Source organism: Clinocottus analis, unplaced genomic scaffold (genome assembly GCF_023055335.1).
Source record: "Clinocottus analis isolate CAN_PGR_092001 unplaced genomic scaffold, fCliAna1.0.p SCAF_20, whole genome shotgun sequence".
NCBI classification, from domain to species: Eukaryota; Metazoa; Chordata; class Actinopteri; order Perciformes; family Cottidae; genus Clinocottus; species Clinocottus analis.
This window is the reverse complement of record NW_027175932.1, coordinates 8461525-8485247: the sequence shown is the minus strand read 5'-3', so window position 1 is coordinate 8485247 and position 23723 is coordinate 8461525. Positions and strand designations below refer to the sequence as shown.

General features: G+C 42.6%; 1 protein-coding gene across 1 annotated transcript in view; it reads left to right on the top strand.

Moving 5' to 3' along the window:
* Positions 1-971: 971 nt before the first annotated feature.
* The window catches only part of pdzrn4 (PDZ domain containing ring finger 4), a 35141-nt gene continuing 12389 nt past the window's right edge, over positions 972-23723 (top strand). Inside the window, exons 1-3 of the mRNA XM_068586452.1 lie at positions 972-1501; positions 21728-21984; positions 22870-22972. Coding sequence (XP_068442553.1) covers positions 1433-1501; positions 21728-21984; positions 22870-22972 — 429 coding nt within the window. The 5' untranslated portion in view covers positions 972-1432. The remainder of the gene's footprint in view (positions 1502-21727; positions 21985-22869; positions 22973-23723) is intronic.

The window sequence follows — 23723 nt, the reverse complement described above, 5'->3', positions numbered from 1 at the left end:
TTTAAATATGTTCAACAACTATTGTATCTTCTTTTACATAAAACGTAACATTATACAATAAATGCAGTATCAAAAGTGTGGATTCAATCATTGAATGATAATGAAGTAAACACATTGTGTCCTAATATGCAAGTCTTTTTTTTTGAATGTTTAACCAAGTGATGCAAGGGATGTAATACCTTCACTGTGCTCTCAGCATCCCAGAGTCTTCCATCCACCTCCATCACTCCCCCCTCCGTCCGCTCACCCCCAGTGGAGAGGGGCCAGTTGGGCTGGAAGCTAATTTGAAGCCAATCAATACCGGCCTGTGTTTCTTCCTGTGTGTGTCAGCCCAGTCCTGTGCCCTTGTGTAGCTGTCGGCAGAGAGAGGGAGCATCTGTTTGGTGACTATCCCTCTGACTGTAAATCTATGTTGGCCACTAAACGCCACCCCTCCAATCATTGTACTGGATGCAAAATGCCATCTGATTGAATTCAAATGAGATTGATTTATATGCCAAATCCAGTTGTTAAATGGGCGCGGACAAATAACCCTCTCCGTAACTTGATTAACTGCCGGGATGGCATTTCAACTCCTTTTTTTTTGTTGTTTGTTTCTAATTGAGCTTCATGCATTGAAAAGTACAAATGTTGCATTCTTACTAAAAATGTGTCGACACAATGACAAACAGGCGCACTCCCGCGTACACAAATATAGATGCGCAGACACACGAGTCCTTCAAGCACGCCGCCTGCGAGCTACAACACTGATGTTCAGATACTCAACAAGCCCAAGATAAGACCAGTCCCCCTCCCGCTCCTCCCAGCCCTTCTTCCTCCAACAGCCAATGAGCACGCTGCCTGCTCGTGAGCCGGGAGTAGGAGCGGTGCATGTGGAGGCAGCCTGCCACAGGAGGAGGTGTGTCTCCATCCATGAGCCAAAAGTGTGTGCGCGCACTGGTGTGCTGCTCACACTGGGAGAGGAGGTGGCAGAGAAGAGAGTGTATGTCGGCATGCAAGGGAGAACAAGAGGAGTGACAAGCAAGAGGGAAAGAGAAGCCAGGTGCTTTTACTCATCTTACCACTGAATCACCTCCCCTCCCTCCCTCCCTTCCCACCACACACACACACACACACACACACACACACACACACACACACAAACTAAAGGAACTACAACCTCAACGAAAGCAGTGAGCTGACACACGTGGGCGTGTGAGCGCACGTGTGTGTGTGTGAGAGAGAGAGAGAGAGAGAGAGAGTGTGTGTAAGAGTGTTTTCCTGCGCTCGGAGCAACAGAGAGGATCTCTGAGGATACACGGATGAGAAAGAGGAGTGGGGGAGCCAAAGGAAGAGGAGCCCGAGTGTGTTTCGCCCCGGGGGGAGCTCACACACACCGCAGACAGCGCACACTCTCCAGCGGGCTCTCGGCGCGGTTTCCCTGACAACTAGAATGGGCTGCAATTTGTGCACCTTGCAGAAACGGGAAGAACACTACAAACTGCTGTATGATATTGCACAGGTGAGTCAAAAAGAAAGAGGGGAGTGTGTGTGTGTGTGTGTGTGTGTGTGGGTCGGGGAGTCATGATGAGGAGTGTGATGAGCTTTAACGACAGCAGTGATGGGTGGTGATGATGGTGGTGGTGATGGCAGCGGGGTGATTTTTGAGAATCGAGCAAAAAAAAAAAAAAGTGGGACAGAATCACAAAAAGATGAGGAAAAGTCAAGAGTCATTTTGAGAAAGGCACCGGGCAGGTTGAGTGTGAAAACAAGAGGGAGAATGGGAGAGGGACATGAGAGAAATGTAGAAAAATGAGTTACTTCCTAGCAGCCAGACGGAGAGCCAGAGTGTGTACACTATGTGTGTGTGTGTTAGTGTGTGTGTGTGTGTGTGTGTGTGTGTGTGTGTGTGTGCGTATTCCTCTCCATCAAAGTGAGTGGAGCTAGTTATTTCTCCTCAGCAGCAGGAGATGTGAGTACAAGTTCAGCTCTTTCTCTCGCGCTGGCTCCGGGGGAATTCATCACATCTCCTCTTGCCTGTGACTGTCTAGAAGCAATATACAGTTCAAAGAACAGCCAGCACATGTGTTCTGCTGTTGTCTCTCTCTGTTGTCTGTCAGAGCTGGACCTGTTTTTGTATTTTTGTGTGTTTCTTCTGACCTGATTGTGACAGTTTTTACCCCTACTGTCATGCACAAAAAAAAACACTATTCCATTTATGCATTTTTATTATCATTATTTTTAAGCATTGGCTCTGGTGTTTGACACTTTTGTTCATCAAATTTCTCAAAGATGTAGGCAGAGACACCTTTTGACTGATCATCTCCACAGATGATCATATTGTCATAATGAGCAGTAAAACGGTGAATGTTTAACTCGCCATCTCGCACCGGGCTTGGCTGGAATGTGTTGATTAGATAGGAAGTGCCCGCAAGTGTGACTTCACCGATAAACAGATCCCTCAGGTGTCGGTGTCTGTTTGTTCTCTCCGACTGCTTTTTGAAAGCTGTCAAATCGTACATATGAACAGGTGGCATATGTGACTGTGAACTAAATTCAAATACGCGCATTGTTGGTGCATGTCCTCCGCAGCAGCACTACGTGTGGAGCTGATTGTGGGGAAACACGTGCTCCGGGTCTCCTCTGTTGTTGATGTACAGTACGGGCGGGTACGTGGCCAGCGGCGAGGATTCATTCATCATTTAGTATCTTACACGGTTACAGACAAGCGGGGGACACTGGATACAGCTTAAAGAGAATGAGCAGTTCTGTTTCGTAAATGATACTAGCATCATATCATAAACCACCGTGAGATGTGTGCCGTCGTGTCAAAAGTGTGTGTGTTTATAGCACCGGCGGGGATATCAACTCGTATTGTGTCCAATGGCAGTGAGGCGGGTGTCAGTGTTTAGATGTTGATGATTGTGTTAGGGGCTCTGTCAAATGTTAGAAATGCATTATCACAACCCCAATAACCTCAGTCGCTGTTCCACGCTGTATCCATGAACGTTACTTACAGCGCGGCAGTCTCGAGCTCATTACGCTCTCTGACTAAATGCCCCAACGCTTTAATGAGACGCTGGATGTCTGTGTTGTCTGCCTGGCTGGAGAGCAAGAAAATGAGCCTGTTAAAAGGAAACCCGAAGAGGGTAGGCTCCTTTCATGCCATTAAGGGGAATTGAGTAAACTGGAGAGATGTTAACCCACATAGCAATACAAAAGTAATTTGACATATTTGGCAGCTGGACACAGCTAGATTGGCTCTGCCCTGAGGTCACCAAGCAGCAACTCTAAAGTTAGCCATCTTATTTGTCAAATCCATATAAAAACATGTGTACTTAGCTTTTCCTTGTGTTTCCATCCCATAAAATAACTTGACTTGTTGGTGCCAGCAAAATTATTATTATTATAGGCTATGTATTTACTGGTTTATTAAGAAAAAGATCCAACACAGAGATTATATATATATATATATATATATATATATATATATATATATATATACCAGCCAAAGCTTAGGTAATATTTATTTTTCAGATGCATGATTGTATCATAAAGCGTGATGATTTTGTAGGGAACACATAAATGACCCTTTGTTTCCTCCTATTTCCGCATCACACTGTCGGTGTCCTGGCGCTGTGGCAGACATCCAAGAATATTGTGTGTGTGTGTATGTGTGTGAGCAAACCCACACTGTTAAGCGCTCTGCAGTATCTGTCAGTGAACACCTACAGTTCTCATTACCAGTGCAAAAGAAAGAGAGAAAGAATGAAAAAAGAGAGAGAAAGAGAGCTCAGTAAGTGTGTCAGTGTGACTTTGTCCAGAAACTTGAGGCTGAGGGGGATTCTACAAATCCAGAGAGACTCCTCAACAATCCCTCTGCCTCTCCTCTCTTTTATCATTCCAGACTCATTTCTTCTCCTCTTCTTTTTCATACTTTCTCCTTCTCCATAACCTTCATTAGTCTCTCTCTCCCCCCCCTCTGTCTTTCTTCTCGCAGCAATCTGTTTCTCCCCTCGCTCACTTTACTTTGGCACACACACAACACTACAGATTTTCAACGCGTTTGCGGTCTTTTGTACTTTCAACGGTGCTACACGATAGGACACCACCTGCTCATTATACCAGGGAAAAAGCAATGGATGCTGATAGTGTTGCTGGAGCACGGATAGACAAGATGGCACTGGACTCTCAGCTTTGGACAAACTGTAATTATCTTGTTTATCCAGGTACTTTGGTTATGCATCCCGTGTGTGTGTGTGTGTGTGTGTGTGTGTGTGTGTGTGTGTGTGTGTGTGCCCCTTGTTGCGTCTTGGACGGTGAGTCCTCACCAGCGTGGTTTCCTTTCAGAGCAACGAGACATTTCAGAATAACTGATTTGATATTGTTAAAATTATTTTCCCACCCATCCGATGGCATCGTCAGTTCAAGTCTCGATGCTTCGACTGTCGTCTTTGGGAGACAGTTGCCTGTGTTTGACCTCCGCTGTCAAGAATTTTTAGAGCAGATTAACGTGCATTCGATTTCAAGGCTCAGGTGACACCAACATTAAAACATTTTTCTCCCAGTTGCTCAAAGTAAATCAGTGCACATTTTTCACAACACTGCTGCCCGATAGAAAACCGTCTTGACAGTGCTGACCTTTTAGGGGACAGAGAATCCAAAAGGGAGGAAGCAATCAGCGCTCATTGGCTATGTTGCACCATCCAATTTACAGCTCAATGGAGGAGAATGCAGTGCAGACCGCGGTGAGACAAGAGTTAATGGTACAAATAGATTTTTTGAACTGTGTTTTACAGAGCGCAAACAAGCAGATAGCCCAATGAGTGTATTTCCCTCTCCAGTAAGACTCCTTATTGAAATAATGTACAATCCTGACAGCCAGGGCGCCAGGGCGAAGTAAATGGCACGGTACAGGGAAAATAGAAGGAAGCTTGTGGAGCTATCGCAACGACCGAGCACCGGCATGGTCCACGCAGTGCGTAGTTATGACATTTCTTGGCAAGACCTGCTGTGCGGAGCTGAGGCAGAGACGATTAGTTGGAATTAGGCGCTGGCATTGAGTAGTTATGGATAGGGTGGATGGATGTTCAGGGCATAGGACTTTTAAAAAAAAAGCAGTAGGATTCATAATGACGCCAGAGCGGCGGCTGGTTTGTAGCGGCCAATGCCAGCGACGCTTGTCCTTTAGGGAGATTTTTCATTTAAAACGTTAAATGTCTGTTGTGTAGGAAAACAATGACAAAATGGATTGCAGCTATTTATAAAAAAAAAGATGTCTAGTGTTTGGAACAGACCTGTTCAGCAGCTTCTATTTTGAAAAAGTAGCGCAGCATTTCCGCGGCCAATTCCAGTTGTCCACCCGCAGGCCTTCCTTGGTCGCTCCCACACCACAGTGGCTATCTCTGTTCACACAGCTGCAGTATTCTGACAGGACCGCTGGCTGCACAACCCCTGCTGCCCGGCGGCCACTGGGAGAGTTATGACTTCCGTCAGACCATTTACATTCAACGTTTCATTTGTGATTGTGTGCGTGTCGGTGTGTGCGTGTATCTCTGCACACTCACACCGCGGGGCCCCATTCTGGCTTTAGTAATTGCTATTCCATGTATTTGGCTTGTGGCTGTGTTAAATTGTCCCACAGCCTCTGGCCTTCAGAGCCTCACTGGACACATTGCTTTTGTCCTCTTAGTTATACCAAAGTCAGCACTATTGTATCACACAGTCATACACCAGCCCCTAACTGCTCTGCGTGTAAACCTGCGTGTAAATTTCTGTTAATTAATAGGGTAATGTTAGTTTTCTATAGAGGAATTCATGATTAATTATGATTCAAACTAAGCAATAAGCCTGGCTTGTTGAGAGCATTTTAGTCTGATTCATTTTGGTTAATTGAGGTTTTTTAGCAATCCCAGTTTTCCTATCCTTCTCTAAGTGGATCGGTGGTTCGATCCCCGGCTCCATGTCGATGTTGTTAACACCAAATTGCTCCCGCAGGCTGTTAAGAGTCCTGATGGGCAGGTGCCACATTGCACGGTAGCCTCTGCCATCAGTGTGTGAATGGGTGAGTGGTGACATGTAGTGTTAAAGCGCTTTGAGTGGTCAGAAGACTAGAAACAATGCTTTACGAGTACAGGTCCATTTACCATTAACAATTGGGAATTTAAAGGGATTTAAATGAAAATGCCGAACACACATAACGACGCATGTACATAGTGGACTTGATGGAGAGGACAAAAGCTAACACGTGCACACATATCATGCCTTACTAAACACAATATGTCAGTATTATTGCTATTTTATTATTTTGCACCTGCTCTCTCATCCCTGTTCTTCTATAATACATCACAGGCTATAGGGGATCACCTTTAAGTTTGATTTCTCTTACGTTGGTGTGTACGGTTGTGCCCCCGGACAATATTTGGTGTGAGCCTGTCCTCCGGACACAGATGCTGTGCCACATGTCCAGCCTGTCGGACAGCATGAAGGGGGCTAGACAGTCAGCCCTTTCATCCCGCCTCCCGCCACCACCTATGGTGTCCAGCGAGTGCCACAGAGTGCAGGGGAAGCGGTGGTAAGACCCACGCAGCCGTCACCTCCATATGGTCACCTTAGACCGCGGATTCATCCAGATAAGGATGTGAAATATGTCGGCGCTATCGGTTACATCAGCCTGAGAGTTTGTGCGGGAAGCGTGTAAGGCAGGGAACGAAGTGGAAAAGTAAAATCCACAAAACCGCAGTCGTCATGCAACTGCAGCATGATTATTCCTGTGATACAAACGTGAGAGGCCTGAAACGAAAATGCTCCCGATCTCCTACTTAGCACATTTAATGAATATAATCTTCTGCTCCCAGATCTCATCTCTGAGTGATGTTTTAAGGTCATAAAATGTGCTGCAGAAGACCAACACGGGATGAATGGTGGTGGTATCACATGATTCATCAGCTGTCTTCTTACCAGGGAGGCACAACAGTGGTCCTGAACGGCCTGTCTCTGTTTCTCTGATGGGATTTTGAGCTTTTTCAGAAAGTGTAGAATGAAGTGACCTTTCCATGTTTTCCTGCATTTTTCTGCCCAACAACTTGTCTTTCTGCCTCTGCAGGTCAGTGAGTTTGACCTTTTCCGTTTTGTATTGCATGTCAGAAAATGGAACACATTTCCCAAAACACACATTATTGCTTGCATTTAAAATCTGATTTGCATTTCTTTATCTATTTTACTGCAAAAAAAAAAGGAAACACATTTAATGCTCATACTTTTTAGAGCTTAGCGGTACTAAAAGATTAACTTAGGGTAATGGCTTTTCCCCACTAAAAACTTGAACGCAGCATTATGTAAATTAACTCTGCTGTTGAACACAGATCATCTGGTGTCTTCCATCATGGTTATAGTTGCTCTTTGGAGCACAGCGTGGTGGTAATACTGCATGATTTAGAGGTGCATATGGCCTCGCCACCGGCGCTGTGAGTAGCACGTCTCCTGGTCGCCAGCCAAACTGGAAACAGGAAACGGGTGATTTTTCAGTGTCAGGTTATCTCGGGGAAAAGCTCCCTGGTGTTGTTGGCCCTGTTTGCTTGTTATAAGAAATATGGAAACAATTGGAATAGGATTGATGTGGTATTTTTTGATTTTCCTGTGAATTGATTTGTGCGCGTACCTCGCAGTGTGTGTGAGTGACAAGGATGATGACAGTCAGCTTGTCACTCTGGAGATCGATGTTCGTGTCTAGCTGGTGTCTTTCTTTGTGTATCTCTGTCGGCCTGGCTGTAAGAAAACATACATACACACCACTTTCCCTGTGAGTGTGTGTGTGGGGGAATCACAAAGTCAGGGGAAGACGGGTCCGGCAACAGTCGCCGTTTCGCTCCACCGGCCAACGATCTCTCCCTGCGTTGGCTCTGATAAGCCCAGGATGAAAGCCCTCCATGTGGGCTGAGTGACACTCCTCTAACACCCCCCCTCTACCCCCCCACTCCGGACCCCCTTGTGTCTCCCCGCCACAAAAGGGCCACATGTTGTTTGTACACACAACTACACAGCATTGTTAAAGAGGTAAGTATGCCTATTTGCACATACTGTGTACATTAATGTACCACACGGAAGGAAACTCACACAGGGCAAATCCATTCATCAGCTTTACGGCGTGTTTTCCTTTTTTACGACTCTCTTTAAAAGTGTCATTCAAGCTCTCAGTGCCTGACAAGAGGACTTATCAGTTGTTATCAGCCTCTAGCTGATTACCATACTCACCAATTGGCCAAGTGGCCTGGCCAAGATGATAGGCGGTGGGGAGAGGGAGTAGGGGGACACAGAGCGGTGGGGGTGAGAGAGAAAAATGGAATGGTAGAGGAGGGAAAAGGTTGAGAAAGAAAGAAAATAAAGATAGGATTGTGTAACAGTAAAGCATGAGGAGAGGGAACCAGAGCGAGAAAAGGCGAGCCATCAATAAGCCCTTTAACCCCCCCCCCCTTCTTTCTCCTTAACCTCGCCCTTTCCAAAACACAAAGTCTCGCTCTCCTCCTCCTCCCATCACTTATCAGACGCCAAACACAGTTTCAAGTCCGTTCCATCCCACTGCCCCTGTCTGTCTTCCTCCTTGTTTGTCACTGTCTGTCTGCCCGACTCATTAATACACTTTGGCGTGACCCCGCCCTGTGAGGTGCTCCAAATTTTCCATGCGTGTTGGGAAAACCCTGCGAAGACAGATATAGTGATGGAGGACACGTCTGTCAGTCAGGGAGGGGCACTAATTTTGTCTCGCCTCAGTGTGTTACCCATCAGCCGATGATGGTTATATGGTTAGAAGCCAACCTTGTGCTGGAATAACCCAATAATGCACCTTATGGCCACACGCTGCCAGCTATGTTTTGTCAGGTTAGACAGATGTTACAAGGAACCATCTGGAGCCGTTATGGATATGTTGAAGGTATTTCACGGCGCTACAAAAATCTACACGTACACACAAAACATCCCCCCAGATATGTAGCTGTTTCAGGGGGGAAAAAATGCAAAGACGCATCTTCTTAAACATAAAAACATCTAACGTCGTCCATATTAGCATAAAATGTCTCTCAGTCAGATCCTTAGATGAGTTATTTGGCAGTGAAGGTGCAATTCTCTTCTGAGACCAAATGTCAGTTAAACTATAAAAAGAAGACCTTCACTTTGTCCATTTTTTTCCTTCTTTTTGCCAATAATTTTCTCCATCGTGCATAATCATTTGTGGGCGACAAGGGTTGTTCCAGCTTTTGTCAAAGAACAGTGGCTCTGAATCGTGAACATTTACAGCTCGTAACGTCGGTAATAATGCTTTCTCTGACAGCCACCCTGACGTGTGCGCTACAACATGTTGCAAAGCTAAATAATTCTGCATAAAGTACGTCTTGATAAGGCTTTTAGCTAACTGCTTAAACATGCAAATGCACTGTTGGACTGCCACTGCCAAGTGTGTTCTTGAACCCACAGGGTGGATCCTGGGTCCAGGTGGTCTAAAGGGAGATTAGGTTACAGCAGGGCGCTGGTGTTGAATTCCCACTTAACCAACTCGGGGCTCAGAGTCATTAGGCCCACTCAGAGCCTGGCATTGAGTCCAGTTACAGATAGAATAACACTAAACCATCTGCATAGTGGGGGGGGTGGTGATTGCATTTAGCGCAGGGTGTAACCATGAGCCTTGTGCTGAGATGGGAAATGCCCTCAGGACGGAGAGCGGCCGAAGCGCCGTCTTTGTTGTTGTATTTAGTTTGGGGAAATGTATTAGCTCGTGTATTCTGCGGCGCCGTTTCATACAATCTCGTTAGGTGTGGGAAATGAATGATTTATGGCTGCAAATGCAGGGATCACAGCAGGTGCAGGCAGTCGAGCGTAACGGCTCCCAACAACGAGCACGGTGGCAAATTAGTGTCCCGAGAAGGCCGTTAAGACAATTGAAGAATGACGTGCCTCGGTTGAACGTTTCACAAACGTCGGTCAAGGGATATCGTCTCGCTCGTGCTCTTGTATTCCAACACCCGTCTCAGTGTGGGTTGAGTGTTTTCGTTTGAGTGCAAAGCAACTTTAGTGAAAAAAAATCACTTCAGGCTGAGAATTATTCAAGCAGAAATACTCAGGAGATCTGTATTTGGTAAAAAAAATAAATAAACCTTAAGGAGTAACCCAGCACTGTGTTAATGTTTTTTGCACAACTGACAGAAATGAGAAGTTCATGCTGCATTTGCAAAGGAACTTAGAGCTACGTTTTTGTGCAACAAAGCTTTCAAAGAACATGACAAAACGTATGTGTATGCCTTCCAGATTCATAAATATTTAACACATCTGCCAAAGCTATTGTTAAAGTTTGGTGACGCTTAGACACAAACACTATGTGGTTAAGTTTGCCTACGTTCACACATTGCCAATAATGTGCACCTTTTTCCAAACCTCATAAAGCAAGTTATTCAAAAAATGTTGGCACTGGATGAAAATAAAATAAAAGAAAGGTTGTCAGTTAACACAATCTAGGATTAGGAGTCCAATATCGACACTCAGCCTTGTCGGCGCACAAGAAAAGACAGTGGAAAGTAGTTCAAATATGTCTTATCTTCCTAAATATATGCTCTTAGTCAGCCATCATCATTTCATGTTTCATGGCCTTGTTACGAGGAGACTCACACAAACGAGACCTGTGACCTATTTTTAAGAAACAGTGGTTTGATTTAGAGTCAATCTGTGATACAGTCTGAAAATTACTTGAACGCAGACACTAATCATCCTCCGACTGAGCATACTTTGGTGGCTAATGTGATTAGCCGTTCACTCAGTCACATTGTAGATTTACACTCCCATGCCTGAAGCTGTGAATACAGTCTGAGTCGTGATTGAGACGGGTCGATTTGAGGGGTGGAACGCAACGCGGTGTGTCTCGCTCTGAACTAACCAACCATGCTTTTTTTTGGATGGAGGTATTTTTCATTGCAGGAAGAGCTCTTCTTGCACGCTCACAGTTAGTGGAGTGTAAGGTCGTTTTTCTTCTCCACCAAAGAGGCGGACTGCGGAAGCTTCATGTTATGAATAATGCTAATGGGCGAGGTGCTTCCAGTGAGCATAAACATGCATCACTTTAAAGTGAAAAAGGCAAAGGTTTGGTGGGAGGAGGGAAAAAAAGGGAAAGTTCACACTCCAGGCTTTAAAAAAAATACTTAATTTTATGCAAAAAGCAGCACATAAATCTTTCATTTTCCTGCTCCCCAGTAAAAGATTTTCACTTTCCAAGCTTTAGCATGATTTGCTAATTATGCCCCTGCATCCGGAGCTGGCTCTCTTTTTGCCTGAAACTAACTATGCTCAATAGCAAAGATAGAGAGCAAGATCTCCTATTAAGGATACAGAACAGTCTAACATTTAGGATTAACAAAATCCCTCTGATTTATGGTATAAATGATCTCATTACTAAAGGATTTTAAGTCCAGAGTCCAATAATGTTTCCTTGAGAATCTTGTCTTAATTCAAAGATTATGAACTCTGTAAAAAAAAAATTCTGTGATAGTTATGAGTCTACAAAATGCTTCAAGCAATGAGAAGCTATGCAAATGTCTGATGCGTTCAGTAGGTATTCATTGAGCCTCGGCTCTAACTGTGTCTGTCTTTTCACTGATGTGTCACAGGGTGTCACTTTCATGACACCATTAAACCGCTGTGTGTCTACGTTTACCCACTGTGGTTGCTTGGATCCAGAACAATGAAAACAAGGCAGCAGAAACTGAATGGGCTCTTTTAAGAGCCAAGTCCACATCTAGAAGTCAGCTGTGACTGCTGTGCTGAGTCGACTTTAACCTTTTTTTGGTAAATTTGGTATTTAATAGTGTCAATTTCCAAAACATAAACATATTCAAATTGTATAAATACAATTAACGATCTAAAGATAACTATAAACTATAGATTGTTCAATGCTTACTATACATACACACAATATAAAATTGTTTATCCACCCAGACATCTACCGTGACAATGACACTCAACCGCATTGCAATGAAGGAAATCTTTTTTTTTTTTTCTTTTTTTTTAAAGGGTCACATATACTGTATATAGTTTAATTTTTCTGAAAAGCCTAATAATAGCCCATAGCACTTCAGTTTTGAGTAAACGTTACTCAAACAGGAGAAAGTAACAATTTTGTTGGAAACAATTTTCAGCAGTGCGGTTTTTATGGCAGCAGAATGAAGTTTGTGGAATTGGCTTTATAATAAACTACAGTGCCCTGGTTCTTGGTAATGAAATAATCTGTCATCTTCTGCTTTATTGTGGTTTTTAACGCATCTTTTATGAGAACAATGGAGGTCGATGGCACAGAAGAATTAGCGACAGTACATCACTTCATTGTTGAAAATAAGATTATCTCTATTGTCTCGTTTTTTAAATACACTACGTACATAGATGACATGCTTGGATAGAGAATGTATGTTCAGCTTTCCCATTTAGAGGAGTAACACATAACCTCTTTGTGAACTCAGCTGTCTGGATGAAATATGTGGGTCTAATCGGTGACCCCCGAGAGCCTAATTCAAACTCATTGCTTGTGTGTGTCGAGGGGCTGGAGGAAGGCCCCCTGTATTGTTCAGTCCAGCTCACTGGCTGTTGTTTTAATGGCAGATGAGAGATTAATGGCAATCTAATGACTGTGGGGAGGACACAGTGCAACAATAGAGTCCTGGCACAGCGCAGACCAAGTGCATTACTCAGTCAAGACAACTACCTGCATGGATGCACACAAAAAAGAATACATACGTGAAATATACATGCAAGACATCCACCAACATATTCATATGTACAAAAAATGAGTGTCTGTTGACTTGCCAAAAAGGCGCTTTGCAGTCATCTGCCATCAGTTCACCCAGTCTCATCACAAGCAAAACAAACTAAGCTAATTCTCATACCCGCCAACCCCCCAATGTGACAAAAGAAGGCTAATTTATGCATTGACGACATGTTGTGCGAGGAATAAGAGCGTGGCAGCGGGGCTGGATGCTCACTCTTGGATCAGGGTAATTGTGATTTGGTTGCTAGGATGTTGAGGGTAATGAATGTCTTGTTGATGCAGTTTGTCATAACCCGTGCCATCCGTGGTTGCTTGAGGACATGGAGCCTATTAGTTAAACACAGACACGTTGGCCCTGCCATGATGTATGAGCCCACCAGGCAAAAGGCATTTGTCATTTTGTGAGAGAAAATAAAGATACCTGCCGGGCTACTGTAGATGTTGAATGAGATTAGGGATCAAGCAAGACGGTGTGAAGCAAACCTCCTCGACCTTTGCCATTGGGTTTTTTTTTATTGTGTAAAGAATGTTTTAATGGGACTTCATATGCTTTTGATTACCACAGTGATGATCCAGGAGGAGGTTGTTTTTCCCTTGAAAGTGTCACATATGTTGTTGTGTTATGAGTAAATCTAAAATGCTCTTGTTGTATTTCCAAAATGTAAGATACGAGACAAATCCTGTTTGATTCCAAGGATGTGCCAGTGGGGAGTATCTGTATTCTTGAAGCCTAATTGAAAGGAAGCTGCCTTGCATTTGGAAGTGGTACAAAGAGCAGGAAATGAGATGGTTCTTAATGCGTTCACTGACAGAAGATAACCTTTGATTTCCCCCCACTTACATCAGAAATGGCTGCTTGGAATGACAGTCACAAGTCAACAGTCTGTGATGTCTGCGCGCACGTTTACACTGCTGGTGGTTTCACACTGAGGTGGGGAAAAATAGACATGTGAAGAGCTAGAGATGAGAAACCCTCGAGACATGCACAAAACCCACAGAACAGAAAGTGATGTACTGTCTGTTTCCAGAGGGTTTGGGCTATATACGTTGTTTTTACACATTGAATATAAATGAAATGGGCTGACTTGCAGTTACAATGACAGACAAAAGGGGAAATAAAGCCCTGACAGCAAGACAAAGAAACATCACTTCACAGACAGGATAAGAGAAATACAAGTTTTAATAATATTAGTTTCAAAAAAATGTTATTCCAATCATTTCAAAGACAATAGAGACATAAAACATAAAATGATCATCAGTTGATATATATATATTTTTGAAGATGTCAAATTGGCCCATTAGTACTCCATCCAAGGGTAACAATAAGTAATACTTTTGAAACTATGTGAATTCTCTCATTCTTCAGTCTTCTCACGTGACTATCAGGTCATGTCAAAACCTGCCACTCTCTTATGCTCTGCAATAACCTGACCTGCATCACCTGCATCACCTGCATCACCTGCATCACCCACCTGCATCTCATTCCCTCGGTTTAAGTCCCTTTCCCAGGTTGATGTCCTGCTTTTGTGTTTGAGCATCTATTATCTCAATGTACTGAACCTGGAAGCTATTTTACCAACAAATTCTCTGAAGTCATCCTGCTGCCTCTCCGGTCTGCATTTAGGTCCAGCTTCTATGATAAAATAAAGAATATTACACGTATTATGTTTGACATAAAAGTTTTTTGTTATTGATTACATTAATCATTACAAAAATCAAATTAGATGAAAAATAGGGTGACAGTACTTCCATTTCATCATGACTTCTTTGTGACATCAACAAATCTTTTTTTATATTTTATATTTTTTATGTTTCTTTTTTTTTGTAATAGTATTTTACTGTAAGGCAACTTTTTTTTAAAAACTTTTTGACCAAATAACAACAAACCTCCGCCGGCTGCATTGTTTCACAACTTTGGTTTAATGGGGGAAATTAGTCACAGGGCGATTTTATTTTATGTTTTATCCGAGTTTTTGGTGCAAATTCCAGTTCTGGCTATGATGAAGATCGTCTGAATTAAATCCAGGAAATGTAGTAAATAATCTTTTGTTTTCTCCCTCTATGGGAAGGCAACAGCGTATGATCAGCTGCCGAGCAGCAAAGTCGATCTTGTTGAAGGACACTTCAGCAGTGCCGGTGCTTCACGAGGAGGGGCTTGAACGCAGGGTAACCAGTTGAAGGGCAGTACACCAGCTTGTTACTTTTAGCAGATATTATTGAACAGGGACATGTGGAAAGCACTGGTCTCTGCTGTTGCTGCGCGACTGTAAAAAAAAACAAAAAAAACATTTGAAGCATGCCACTCTTGTGCTAAAATTTGATACATTTTTACATTTAATGCTCCCTCTGAAGCGAAGATCTAAAAAACTAAAAACCAAGCCAGCTCTGTGAAGAGCGACTCCAAGAGAAAACACAGTCTAATCTACCGCACACAGATACTGTGTGATGTACAAGGGATTGACTCGAGCGGGCTACTTAACATCAGTCCCGCCAGCAGCTATTTAATCCATGTTTCATGTTGTCATGAGGTCTTCCTCCATGCAGAACTAATTGGTTGTTTTTGCCTGTTGTGCAGGAGACCATGTCTGTGAAAAACTGTGAAGGACACTCATTACAAGTTGTTCAGACACTTGCAGGAGCGGACAGAGATGCAATCATGGGTGCAGACGAGCACATAAACACAGGCGGGAAACCGGCGAATAAGAGTCCCCATAAGCGCACTGAGCGAAATCTCCTTGAACCCTGTTGCCATAGCTTAACGCACACATATGCATACCCCAAGCCGCTACTACTGCTACCAACACAAACGCACACACGTCTCTCGCAGCACCCCCATCTCTCTCCATCTGATTTGCATTTCGGTTAACACTCTAATTGCCTCTCATTAAATACCTTGTCACTTTGATTAATTGGTGCGATGCAGAAATGTAAAACAGCAGAGCGTCACAATGCATAGTGAACAGTTTCTGATTGGGGAAAGACGAACAAATCGGGCTTAAAATGCAAAACGGATGTGAAATATCACTAACTCCTCATGCTCTTTTAAGTTGTGTCAGGGCTTTTCTGAAGTTAAACTGTTAAACTTTGAGGAAAAAGTAAGTTCAGAGAGGAACCTGGGGTTGAAATGTTACGTGTTGACTCAGATTGAGGGTTCTGCAATGAGGTACTGATGAACTATCCTTACCTCACACAATTTGTCTCTCCTCAAATGGATCACATCAATGCATCACAGCAGTCATTTATCCCACAGAGTCATCATACTCAGCTTGAAATTGGCTGTAATTGTAGTGAATTACATGTTTTTTAGCCATTCAGGCAAATTTTACAGAAGCCTATATATAGGATTCTCTATGTCCTTTGAAATGGCAGCAGCTATAATTGTACAGTAAGGGACAGATAATATCAGAGTTGTTGTTTTTTTCACTTTCTGACTTCTGAGCTCAATATGAAAGTCATAAGGAAACTAAACGTCACTGCTGTCGACCACAAAAATGGCACATCTTACAAAACCTTAACAAACAAAAGTCCTGTAACTTAAAGAGGAATATGTATAACCTGTGAGAAGACATTGCAGACAGTGCAAATCCTATAAAAGCAAATCAACTTCAGTTTTAGATCATGTCAAATATTCCAAACTAAACTAAACACTGCCCCCTCCTCCTCCCTGGGGGAGGGGGGCTCGCTAACTGCTCGCTAACTGCAGAGAGAGGTACTAATGGGCAACTTGCTAACCAAACAAGCTGCCTTGATTTGCCCTTTTAAGTCTATAATTGACCATTTGCAAATAGTTTACAGCTATTAATATTGATCTTTCGCTGATCAAGATTAGAAGGTTTTGGAAAGAGAAATAGGGGGTGCAAGGTTTACTTCAATCCTGTCATCCTGTTTTGCTTGTTTGCCCTGAGTGATTGTCACACATGCAACAATAGCACTGTGTTATTCTCATCCCAACGCGACCCAAGAATCGGTGCGATGCAGTTGACCGAGCACGGCCCACCGGTTGCACAGCCTGCCACTCAAATTCATGAAACCATCATCTTCTTTGCCTCCGCTGCACATAGGTGATATTGCATGTCAGACACTTTTATTATTGAAATGAGACATTTACGACAGTGAGCCCTCGCCACATGAGAGTGCCCCTACCCCCCCCCCCCCCCCCCCACCCTCAAACCACCTCAATGCAGCGAAAGGAATAAAAGAAATGAGATTTTTTAACAGATTATTGGAGCACGCCACCTGCGCTTCGTCACTCATCACAATATGCCAATTTCAATGTAAAAACAATCTCACTTGAATTGAGCGGAAGTTCACGAAAACCATGATCTGTGGTGATTTATGGAAGACAGCTTGCCGCTGGTGTTGTCCTCTGTGTTTCCTCAGAGGCAGGCGAGGTCGGTGGAGAGTAGGCAGGTGCCTCTCTGCAGGTTATTGTTTCGTGTGCCATTGTGAGCCTCAGTCCGAGATCCTGCCATTATTCAGTCAAACATGGCTAATGCAAACAGCCGCATTGTGGAGCTGTTTCAAGTCTGGGGGGAGCTGATGTCATCTTTAAACGGTGTGCACGTGTGTGTGTGTGTGTGTGTGTGTGTGCCCCCATTTGCTCACAATGATACGGTATCTGTCAGATTTAGCTGTGAGGTTGAGTGGTTTCCATCACGCTCTTATCTCTGCACAGAAAACACACACATACACACGGACACACACAAAAACAAAATTGTATCTCAGGGCTTTCCTTATTGCTACTTTTTGTATTCAAAAGTGTAAACATTTAGCCGTCTTAGTGGCCCACTGATCCAACGGTGTGACTCGTTTAAAGGTTGACATGAGTCCTCTCTTGAGCATATTGAAAGCCTCAGGCCCGGCACTGATTGGCTTGCTACTTTCAACCCCGTCTCAACACATGTACCAACCATTTCCACACCACGGTCCGCTAGTAAACCCGTATAGTCAATGATGTGTGTAATTGGTGCATCACAGGCAGCAAAATGTGACATTAATGGCTGGGAGCTGAGACTCGCCGTTTGCTGTGTGTGTGTGTGTGTGTGTGTGTGTGTGTGTGTGTGTGTGTGTGTGTGTGACCTTAAAGTCGTTGTAGAGTAATGTCAAGAAGTGGATAACAAAGAAAAGGAAAAGGACTTTTCATAGCACAAGATAAGAGAGGAGACAGCGCTTTGAATTCAGCTGTTTATGGACAATAAGCATGTAGTACACATTTTCAGCAACTAAAAGTCTAAAAACTACAGCTGGTATGGTGAGTGAACGTACTTTTGCCGACCTATTTCCAGTAAATATGTTTTAATGTATCCAACATGTTAGTATTTTAGTTTGTTATACCACATAAATTAGGAGGTAGCTAAATCCAAAACATGGGCAAGATAAAAAATGAAAAAAACATCAACAATACAAGTTAATCCGGCTCAACAGTAGTTTAGTTTCACAGTAAGGGCCATCTAAGCTTCTGAGATTGATTTTCTTTCTTTGTAGATACTGTGTTTCCCCTGCACCCTTAAATCAGAATGTTGCTTATTGCCAAATAGGTTGTCACATATCCTACAAGGAGTTATATTCTGTGTTTGGTGCATACAAAGCATACTCATATAAGAGAACATAAAAACAAAAGCAATAACTGCTTAAGACAACAAACATAAAAATGTCAATAAAAATAACATTAAAAAAAGTCTGCTGCAACATCTCTGTTGTAAAATTAAAGTAGTAGCTTTGTGAAAATAATGTGCAAGATATTGTCCATGTGCAAAAGTTCATAGTATTTAAGTACAAATAAATTACGTGCAATTTACAGAGATTATAGTCCAAATTATTTGGAGAATGTAACACTTAGAGCAGGGACGTGCAAAGACATTTTTAACATGTTTGCTATAACCTCAGAAAAAGTCAATTATGCAAATGTTATTTCCTTTTTTTTTACAGTAAACATCTGACATCGAGAATCTTAAGAACCCGAGTTAATTCATTTCAATTTTATTTTAATCATCCAAGAGGGAAAATGAACAACAAACCAAGCAGCTATATGGTCTCACTACTATATGACTTCCAATTTGTCTTTGAGACCACAAACTGAGCAACTATAGGGTTTCTGCCCTACACAGACTTTTATGTTTGACCCATATATTTTTTTTCCCCACTTTCACTGAATCATTTCTTGTGGACTTTTATTTGTATGAACATATGGAGCAATACATCATAGACAACATCTAATCTAGTGTGATACAACACTTAAAACCATCAGACGGTCTGACGCTTTATTGGGTCAGAACGTGTATGGATAAAAAGACAAGCGCCATGCAATAAGTGTCTCAAGTAATAATAACAAAGAGGGCCGATAACAAGCAAATGACATTTTCAGTAAAGGCTGTAGATCGATGATGACCCAGTGCGCTCACTGAACAAGTAGAAACACACACAGGCTATATTCTTCTGTCCCAAACTGTAGCACACCACTTTGAACCTTGACCTTTAAAGGAAGAGTGTTTGGAGAGACAAGAGGCTTTGGTTTAAGGCTACTGGGAACCATTTTTATTGGCAATGGTAACCTTTAACTTGAAAGGTATATGAAGGCTGCGTGAGATTGTTGGTTCATTACAGCCGTCCCTATGGACTACCGGGATCTCTACTATTTTTAGTGTTCTGGCAGAACTTTCAGGGGTTATAGCAGATGATGCATTGAGTTGATATCGTCTCTCTGTCAGCTTGGTCACAGGAGCGCAGTGGAGAAATGAAAAAGGGTACTTGTAATCAAAATGGAATTACTGTTTTGATATTGATGGAATCCGCACACCTCCATGTGTCAGTATGGATATCGTGCCTACACGTACAGCTTCCATGCATCTCACCCACTCACGCACACAGATGGATGGAGAGGAAAATGCTATACTATGACTGAATCAAAATACAATCCCTCCAAGGAAGTTATTTCAAGGGTAAATGATAATATTAAAATAGGAAAATGAGAACGTTTCGATGAAACGTACGGAAAATATTTTATTACGCATCACTGTGTCACTGAAGGTTTATTGCAGAAGATGTGTGTTAAGAAGGATAAGTAGTAGGAATAACACAACTAAGAAATACAGATTCATTATATTATGAATGAGAGCATACTAAACGTGAACATAAAAAAAATGAATATGTGAATGATTTTGATTGTGAACCACTTTGCCCAATACAGATCTCAATTGTCTTAAAGCTTTAAACCTCTTCCCTAACTCATCTGCTCCTCTTTATCTCCTCATTTGTGGTTTAATCATCCTTAATGCTTTATAAATTCTATATTATGTACAAAATGTGTACACGAACATAAAACCTGCACGTTCTGAGCCATTATCCCGGGTCGTTGTCACATCTGCTGGCTATTAATCAGCCTCCAGTTAGCTCATCAACAGGCAGATTGAATGGAGGAACAACAGCAGGTAAACACACGGGCAGGTGTAACCGCACAATCACTTCCTGCTTTCAGAGCACTCCCTCTGATTGGAGATTAATGTGTCCATCTGGATCTCATTACAACTCAACAATGTTGTGGAATTTTCTCCCTACTTTTTCTAAGGTGGACATAGATTCAAAGGGGATGATTCAATGATGTGTGTGTGTGTGTGTGTGTGTGTGGAGGAGAACTTTCATGTAGCAAACACACAATTAAGCCAAAGGTTGGATGCAAGTCAAATGCCATCATTGCTGCAGATGGCGGCAAGATGTGGACTGATGAGTTCCTGAAGCCATTGGAACATTTGGTATGTGGGGTTTGTTTGCATACCCCATGTGACATCCTAAAAAGAAAACTATATAACGCCATCAACATGTTATCCAATTTGCTGCTACTAAGTCCTTCCACCGGGCTAAAATATACAGTACAAGAGACATTTTAGAATCAACCGGTAACTCTTTCTTTTTTCTAATTTGTTCTCCCAATAATGATGCTGACATTAGGCATATGCTCCCACATTTTAAGCCCTTGACAAACTCTGACACTTTCACTCCCAAAATCAATGCAAACAATCAATCGCAGGCTGAAAATGAACTTCACAGCCTCAGCATACAGAGGTTAAACTAATTGGGTTACAATTAAACACATAGGTGTGTGTGTGTGTGTGTGTGTGTTTTCACATTGACAGCTGTCAGTAAGACATCTCTTCTGCATTGATTCCCTTGTGGCACAACCTTTCCTGATCTTGCACACGAAGTAGGCGCTGCTTGCCAAAATTGATATTCCCAATGGATTATTGTCGAACCCGATTTCTCCTTCCCACTTTGCTGGTCGTTTTCTTCAATCAGTATTATTCGTATAGATACGTTTTATGGGCCTAATGGTAGGAATGCAATGTAAATAATGCATTAGAGCTAGATTGATTTGAAGAGGAATAATGGTGCAAAACAAAACAAGACAAAATGAGCTCATTAAAGAGTTTTTTCACAATCAGCAAATGCCGTAGTCTACATTATACTGTAAATGTGGCAGCAGTCAAAAAGGGTAGAGAAGAGCATTCGTGACGAGCAGAGAAAAGGTCTGAACCTGTTGGGAAAGTGCAGCTGTTCGGTAAAAAAAAAAAGGCAGATTTCTTTTTTATATTTCCATCGAGAATTACTGCAAAAGTGCCCTTTATAAAAGCACTTAACTTGTAGTTGCTTTACTGGAAGCTATTCAGCGGCTGACTGCATATAAAAGTAGTGCGATGCTCCCAGGTGTGAATGTGAAACAGTTTGTTGGGGAAAAGAGCATGCATGTCTGTCAGATCGTCCTTGGCTAAATGAGGGTTTGAAAAAATAAAAGTCACTGTGATATTTAAAAGTGTACAAGGTCTCCTTTCACTCTTTACTTAGTTTCCTCTTCTTAGAGATGGTATGTATTGTAATTATTGTGAAAGGAATTCAGAAGTCGGAACAGACTATTGTTTGCATCTTTTTGACCACAGCGTTTTGGTCCCCTTACTCCTCCAGGTGAACGGGCGCAACTTCTCCAAGGTCGACCATGAGGAGGCAGTGGTGGAGGCAATCAGGCGAGACCCCATCGTTGTCCAGGTTCTCAGACGAGCCCCCGCCGTTGCACATAACCATAGCGGCGCGCCACAGGATGTGTGTGTGGTGGACGTTTGCACACAGACGGACATTACCTTCGAGCACATTATGGCGCTGGCGAAGCTTCGGCCGGCTACTCCTCCAGTCCCTGACATCTGTCCCTTCCTATTGTCTGACAGGTGAGTGCAAACACTTGCAGTAAAGCTCATGCGAGAAGTTTTCCATTTGGAGACATGATCGGTACCGGTGCAACACACTGATATGACATTAACAAGTTGAAAATGATTACTCCCTTATTTTGTTTGCTGGAACCAGGAAGAGAAAAAAAACCTCAAATGAACCTGAAGCTCCCCCGAGGCTTCTATTGTTGTTCTCTTTCATTTCAAACTAGTAGTTAAACAGTTGTATCACGGTGTGGAAACCTTCAAAGTACTTTTTCCCTGTGATATCATTATGCAGAGCCAAACCTGTATGCAATAATTGCTTCTGTGTGCGACATCCATTTTCTTTAATGGGAGCTTTTGCTGCACGATTAAAAGCCAATGGGCTGATAGAGCAGGCTTTCTGGCGCTGCGTCTATTCTGTGGCTATTAATAGGGCTTTGCTGGGCACTAGATGAAATCAATTTGTACTATGAAACTACAAATCTGCTAGCTTGGGTCAATAATTATGGAGGGGCCATTATCAAGGGGACAATTTGCAGAGGTCATGGCTTTTATGGGGCAATTGGTTGATGTTTACATTGCTTTTTAGAGTTGTGTTGCAAAATAAGTACTTTAAAGGAGATACAGTACTTTAATGTAAGGGGTGTGTTATATTACATGATAACAATCAGGATATGTTTGGTGAATTTTTTCTTCAGGGTTTAATTACCCTGAAAGAAGCCATTTCAAACTTGCTCCTAATTTAAGTGGTATACTAACGTCATTCTCACACTGTAAAAGCCATTCAATACATGAGTGGCTTATTCCATATTAGTGATGACACTAAAGACATCATATGCATAAAGGAGCATACATTAATGATCTTTAAAGTAACTATCTCTTCTTCTTTGTTCTGTCTAGTTGTCATTCCATCCACACCATGGAGCATGAGTTTTATGAATGTCCAGAGTACCTGTCCAATATCCCAGCAGAAGTGGAGAGGACTGAAGAGTATGAGTATGAGGTAAGAGCATTAAAAAAATCATTAAAAAACAGAACTATCAGAACATGATGAGAGTTTTCCAATCACATTCATGTACACTTCATGATCCTTCCCCATGTGCTTTTATGTGACCATCTTTTGATGGGCGCTGAAAAAGATGTCTTCATCAGACTGGGAGCTCATTAGGTATTACGTTGAATTCAATTTTGAAATGAAAAATAAAATGGTAACAACTCTGGAACGAACTAATACAAAACCGTGGCATGTGCACAGCCCAACACTTGTGCAATCTCTCACTTTGTGGCTTCAGACTTTGAAGCTAGTCCAACAAGATTGAATGCAGTTGGACAAGAGGCCATTGTTGTGTCAGTAATAAACAATCTCTGGAGATAATCCAAGGCTCGCCCTGACGTATGATGCTCGCAAGTCCCACAACAATTCAAGAGAGATTGTCTCCTACAATAGTACAAGCCACAGAAATTGTCTGTCCCTTGTGAAAGCTGTATCTACGCTAGATTGTTCTGCGTGGCATAGCAAAGACCCTGGGTGGAAGACGGAAGGCCATTCATCTAATCGTACCAAAAGAAAATTCCTCTCTGTTGAATCACCAGTGTATTTCAGTCACAAGCTGTTAGTTTCCCTCTCATTATGCACTGTCCTTCAGAAATATGTGTGTCCCCTTTTCAGACAACCACTTCAAGCTGAAAACAGAAATTGTCGTGTGGTAAAAAGCAAGCACTCACTGCTTGTTAGGGTGAGCAATGTTACAGAA